Source organism: Marmota marmota, unplaced genomic scaffold, assembly GCF_001458135.2.
Source record: "Marmota marmota marmota unplaced genomic scaffold, marMar, whole genome shotgun sequence".
Taxonomy (NCBI): Eukaryota; Metazoa; Chordata; class Mammalia; order Rodentia; family Sciuridae; genus Marmota; species Marmota marmota.
The window spans coordinates 2,843,170-2,849,388 of record NW_026000052.1 but is presented as its reverse complement, the minus strand read 5'-3'; the positions used below and the strand labels follow the sequence as shown (position 1 = coordinate 2,849,388).

At 64.2% G+C, this 6,219-nt stretch overlaps 1 protein-coding gene across 2 annotated transcripts in view; it reads left to right on the top strand.

Moving 5' to 3' along the window:
- The window catches only part of Rxra (retinoid X receptor alpha), an 87,403-nt gene that overhangs the window by 65,848 nt on the left and 15,336 nt on the right, over positions 1–6,219 (top strand). For both annotated transcript variants that reach the window (XM_048813369.1, XM_048813368.1), the window contains exon 5: positions 5,463–5,632. In XM_048813369.1, coding sequence (XP_048669326.1) covers positions 5,463–5,632 — 170 coding nt within the window. The remainder of the gene's footprint in view (positions 1–5,462; positions 5,633–6,219) is intronic.

Below are 6,219 nucleotides of genomic sequence, written 5' to 3'. Positions count from 1 at the left end.
TGGTGCCAGCACAGCCCTGACTGTGGGGTATGAGTGTCTATTGAAAGTGACCATCAGACAGCCATGCAGGGCTTCATGGGAAGCTCGGCGTGGACCTGGCCCAGCCTGGGGGCTGGGCATGGCTTAGGTGACACCTGAGGAATGGCAGGTCAGACCTGCGTACCCAGCTGAAGGGAGCAGCGTCTGCCAAGCAGAGGCGTCAGCACACCTGGCACGTGGGTGGGACGGCAGTTCTGAGTCCCAGAGCGGGACCAGCTGCCCCACGTGCCTGGTGCTGTCATGTCCCCTTGCCTGGTGCCCCAGAGGCCTGGGGGTGTGGACGGTGCCCGTCCCATCCTAGTGAAATGGTCTAGTCTCAGCGTGCGTGGCCTGGAGCTCTGGGCTCCTGCCAGTGGTGGGGTTTTGTGCAGGCTTGATGGGTGGAGATCCCTGGGCACCCTGCTGGTGTCCATACACACTCTGCTCACCCCACCTACTCAGTGCCCCAGTGCTGTCCACACTTCACAGAAAGAGAAGTCGGGTGCAGAGGCCTGAGGGCCTGGGGAGGTGTCAGAGTGGCACAGTGCCCATCTGCTTGGTCTGAAGCCCCAGGCCCATGGGTCGTTATTGCCTCCGTTCTATCTCTGGGCCGATCCTCTGGGCAATGCGTAGCCCTTGAGACCTGATTTATGGGCCATTAGATAAATACCTGGTCCCGTCAAGGGACCACTTCCCCTTTGTCTCCTGCTAGATTTACGAGCTGTGAACGTGCAGAAGAAACCCTCCTACAAAGTGCTCGTGTGCCCCGAACACCAGACTGCAGCTGTGTGGGCAGCTGGAGGAGGGGCTGGGCCCGTGCCTGAGGGACCCTGCTGCCCAGTGCCTGGCCTGTGCGGGTGGGGCACCTCTTACCTGCCTATATCTGCCTGCATTTAGGTGCTGGGGTGTGGCTTCTGGCCTGGACTGTCCCTGGAGCTCTGAGCTCCTCCTATGGCTCTCTTGGGCAGACCCAAGAGACTTGTCAGTGGCGGGTGGAGTGTGTGGGCAGCATGGCAACCCTGGGAAGAGCTGCAGGGCCGGCTTGCCAGCCCAGCGCCCTTGGTCCAGGGCACAGAGGATGTGCGCTGTCGGCTCCAGTCCACTGAGTACCAGGCCTGCTGCAGGTAGTTCTGCTGACTGGCTTGGATGGTGCGGGACCCCACATCATCCCTCTGCCACTCTCCAGCTGAGAGTGGCCCAGCCAGGTTCGAGGAGCAGCTTGGGGCTGGCTGACCACAGGGAGGGTCTGGCCTCCGTGGGGGGTGGCCGTGGCTGCAGGGCAGGTGCCCCCATCCCTCTGGGGGGGATGCCATAGGACGATAGCATCTGCGTTGGGCGGCTGCAGGGGCATGTGTGTGCGTGCACTGGCAGGACCTGCTCTGTAGCATTCCTGGCTGGGGGGCGGGCAGTGCCCCCAGGGCCCCTGGCTCCTCGCCAGCCTGCGCCCAGGCCTGCTTGCTGGGGCACGTGGTGGCAGGGCTGGGGGCCTGCAGATGGGCCTGGCCTGATAGGCGCACCTGGCCCATAGGCCGTGCTCCCCCCTTGCCTCTCCCTGTTTCCTTCCTGCCTCCCTCTGCTTCCTGTGCCCCATCCCCCAGCTCCAGGGGCCTGGGGGTGGAAACAGCAGTGTCTGGCGTGTGTGCAAGTGTGTATGTGTGTGCACGTTGCCCAGGTACGGGTGACCCTGTCCGTTTCCCCCACAGGAAGAGTCCAGCTGGGGTGAGCGCTGGCCCTGTTGCCCTCTGGCTTTGTGACACTGGTCTGTGACTTTGCCTCTCCCTGACCAGTGCTCTCGTCTGTACTGCGGGGGCGTCTGCGAGGTCCCCCAGGGTTTGTTAGAGTGTGGTGGAGGGTAGCTGGGGCTTGGCTGGTGGTGGGATTGGGGCGTTGTGGCCACTGTGCGTGTGCATGTGTGCACGCTGCTCAGTGGTTGTGACCCACAGGGTCTCCAGCTGTGTGCAAGGCTGGGTCCCTGCAGGGAAGGTATCCCACCCCCTCTGAGGTGGCGGGAGCCCAACTTGCTGTGCAGCTCCTGGATGATGCCCTATGCCAGTATCTATTGCTCAGCCTTGAGCAAATGTGGTCAGGACAGAGCATCTCGGTGCTGTCTGGCTTTGGCCCTGCCTGGGGCTGACAGGGGACAGAAGGGCCTAGCTACTGGCAGAGCCCCAAACAGAGGAGGCATCAGGGCCTGGGGGTGCTTGTACCCAATACCCCTGCTGTTGAGCTGTCTGCCCTCCCAAGACCTGCTGTGGCTGAGGGGCTGCTGGGTCCTGGGCCAGCGTGTTTCCTCCAGCTGGGAGTCTGCTATGCTGCCGGATAGGCAGCCTGCGCCACAGTCCTCTGGACCACGGGTGGGCGTCTGGCCTCTGTCTTCCTCCTGTCTGCTGCCCGCTGCTCCCCGCCTGCGCTGCGCTCTCTTGGAAGGATAACGAGGCCCTGTATTTACAGACGCCTCCCGCTCGAGGCTCCCCGGCGCCAGCGGAACATAAGTCAAACATGACTGCGCTAAAAGGTGATTGAGCTGGCAAAACATAAATCCCGCTCCTCCTGCCCCCTCCGCCATCTAGAAATAAAACCATAATATTTATAATGATGCCTCTCTGAGCTGCTGGGGCCCTTCCCGGCTTCAAAGTGCTTCACAAAACATTTGCTAATTAATTCCCGGCCGCCCCCGTGGAGCAGGCAGGTGCCCTAGAGCCCCTCACCCACCCTGCTCTTGGCAACCGGGAATAACCAGCAGCCGGGAGGCCCGTGCTCAGGGCGGCCATTTCCAAGCTCCCCACAACCCAGGACTGTCTGTCCAGGAGAAAACCTCAGAACTGGGCTAACTGGGCTCAGGAGCATGAGGGCAGGAGGCTCTGGGCTGGGCAGGTAGAGCCTGCTCATGGGTCCATCCTGACAGCAGGCTTTGTCATTGTCGCTGTGAAGATGAAGAAGCTGAGGCCCAGAGAGGTTGGGGACTTGCTTGGGGGCCACACAGCTGTTGGGGTAGCACAAGCTCTGAGGTCATGGGGCTGCCTGATTCCCAAACCTGCAGCTTTGAGCTATGAATTCTCTAGAGATGCCAGCCGCACCCCTTTGACTCTCTGAGCCTGGACGTCCCCACCTGGGAAGGTGATGTGTCTGGGCTGGTTGTGCCTTGGGGCTGTGTGTGGCTCTGAGGCTGGAACTTCCGCCCGGAGCCTGCCGTGGGGCCTGGGGACTCTGTCCGCCTGAGTCTGGCTGCCGCAGCCTGTTCAGGTATCTGTTCTGGTGGGGGCCGTGGGGCTTCCAGGTGTGGAGGGCTCATCTCTGGGCCCCAGGGCTGTGTCCTCTGTGGCTGGAGGAGTGATCCCTCCTCAGATAGGCGCCTGCCGCATGGAGGGGCCCGGCTGGCCAGCCCTCCCAGTCGGCGGCCAGCTCCACACGTGTGGCTCCCTGCCCCTCCCACCTGCCGTCGGCTTTTCCAGAAGAGCAGGCCTGCACCACGTCAGCTGAGGCTCTGCCTGGCTCCTCGGCCCAGCTGCTGTGTCCTAGGGATGCTGGGTCAGCCTCCTGTCCCGCGTCCACGTGAGGACAAGGGCCCTTGCTCAGGCCAGGCCACTGTGTCCTGGAGAGCTGGCCTTGGGGGCAGGGATGCAGAAGGGTGCCTGGGCTGCCTCTGGGGAGCCGGAAGAGGGGCTCCTGCCAGACCCGCCTGCATGGCGAGGCCGGCATGGGAGGTCCATGTGGGGCTGTTGGAGAGCAGGACTGCAGGTCCCTCAGCCGGCACACTGGGGAGCCTTGGTGCCCCCAGACCTCGAGGAGTACGGGAGGGTGGGCAAGAGGAAAGTGGCCTCTGACCACCTGGGTGGGTGGGGGTGCCACAGGCATGAGTGCCCCTCCTGCCCTCCTCCCTCCTGCTGTCTGCGTTTGTTCCGTCCCTGGGCGGCCGGCGAGAGGACCTGGGCCAGGCAGCCTGGACCAGCGCAGGGTCAGGGATCTGGAGGTGGGGAGGTGGCCGGCTTGCTCAGCTGATGCCTGGGAGGACCTGAGGTGCTGACTGGTGATGGGCCCAGCCTGGGGTCACCATGCAGGCCTGGGACGCAGTGACTGGGAAAGGCCTGGTTCTGTGGCATCAGGTGGGCAGCGAGGGAGTGGGTCTCCCCAGCTGGCAGCGGGCGCCGGGGGAGTCGGTGCCCGAGCACTGAAAGGACACACAGAAGTTGGGGGGCGCGGAGAGGCCTTGGCTGCAGTGGGGAGCACGGGAGCCCGACGGAGGCGGCTCTGGGGACCCCAGCCCCTGTTGCTGTCCCGACTCCTGTGAGTCACTTTGCCTCTGAGCCTTGCATCCCTCATCTGTGAGGGATGGTGGACGTGCCCGGGCTCTGGGCTATTGTGTGGAGCCTCAGCTGGGGTCAGCATGCCCAGGCAGGACAGCAAGGCCTTCTGCACGTCTGAAGGGAACCGCCGGAAGGCACATCCAGACCCTTGCCTGCCCCAGTGGCACCCCTGGTGCTGGACAGGCTGGCAGAGGGGGCAGGATGGGTCCCCAGGTGCCCAGGGTGGGTGGCTGTGGATGGCAATCCCAGGAGGGTGGGGAGGAGGCAGAGCCTCTAGGTCCTTAAGGGCAGTAAGGCTCCTGCCTGAGCCCCTTCACTGGCCTGTTCCTCGGGGATGGCCAGAGGCTGGGCCACTGTTGGCTCAGCTGGGCCTGGCAGGACCCTGGGATCTAGGTTCTTTCGCCTGTGGGCATTGCTGTGGTTTATCTTACTGTGCTGCTCCAGACCCCCCGCTGGGGCTACTTACCAGGGCGATTGGCGTGCATCAGCATGTGGCTGGCGGGGAGCAGGAGGTCCCAGGCCTCATGGCATGGGGGCAGGGCAGAGCCATGAGTCCCGAGTGTGGCTGGCGGGGCAGGGCCCATGCCCTCCCTCTGCAGAGCCCAGTGTGGGGGCCGTGGGCCTGCCTTCACGCTCGCCCTGGCACAGTGCTGACCTATTTGTCCTGGCATTGGCTCCTGGCCAGCGTGAGCACTGCTGCAGGTCAGGAGCAGGCTCCCTCTGGCTACGGGCCTTGGCACGGGTCATTTCCTGCCGGAACTGCCCTCTCTGCTGTATTTCCTCCTTGGATCTCCTTGCCACTTCTTCCAGGAAGCTTCCCGGCCTTCCCCAGGTCCACAGACCACCGTCTCTGATTTGGGGACCTGGGAACAGCCCGCTCTGGGCCTCAGTCAGGCTCCCCGCGGTGTGCACGGGGTGCAGTGAGTTAATGAGAGGTGGGCTTGGGTTTCAGAGCACCCAGCCGAGAGGCCAGGCACGGGGCCAGGCTATGCATGGCACGTCTCCCTCACCTGGCCCCGGGCCTGCTGGTGTCATCCGCACACTGGCTCCAAGTTGGCACGGCCCAGCCCTGGCCACGGCAGGTCCTGGGAGCCGCTGGCTGGCCCAGGTGAGGCCGGTGACAGCACCTTCCCATTGCAGCTGTGCAGGAGGAGCGGCAGCGGGGCAAGGACCGGAACGAGAACGAGGTGGAGTCAACCAGCAGCGCCAACGAAGACATGCCAGTGGAGAAGATTCTGGAAGCTGAGTTGGCTGTCGAGCCCAAGACGGAGACCTACGTGGAGGCGAACATGGGCCTGAACCCCAGCTCGGTGGGTGTCCGCCTCTGCAGGGTGGCTCGCTGGCCCCTTTCCTGTGGTTGCTTGCTTACTTCGCCTGAGCCGTGGCCCTCATCCACCTGTGTGGCCTCTGCCCAGCCGGGAGACCCTGTGAGCCCCTCGACCCTTCCCTGTCTCCATCCCCAGTGGGGCTGGGGCCAGGCCAGGAGGCAGCTCTGGCCCTGCAGCCACGTCCTGTGTCCCCAGCCATCTCTGAGGGTCCTGGGTCCTGGGTTCACTGTAGGGTTTGGCCTGTCTGGGTCCCTGCTGGAGGGTCCCTGCCCCATGCCCTCAGAGAAGGCATGAGGAGCTAAGCCCAGGAGAGAGTCCAAAGAGGTGGGCCCTGAGGCTGGCTCTGCCCGCAGCTGCATGGCTCTGGGCAAGGGACTTCCCTGAGCCTCCCCATCCCCTGTCCACGGGCAGGAGGGCACAAGTGCCGTCAAGGGGGCTGGCGGCCAGCAGTCACTGTGATGCGGTTAATGCAGAAGGCAGCTCCGTGGTCTCCAGCTGCTGTCCTCATGCTGACTGCCCGTAGGAGTGGCCTTGGCATGGCCTTCCCCTGCCTTCCTGGACCCCCCCCG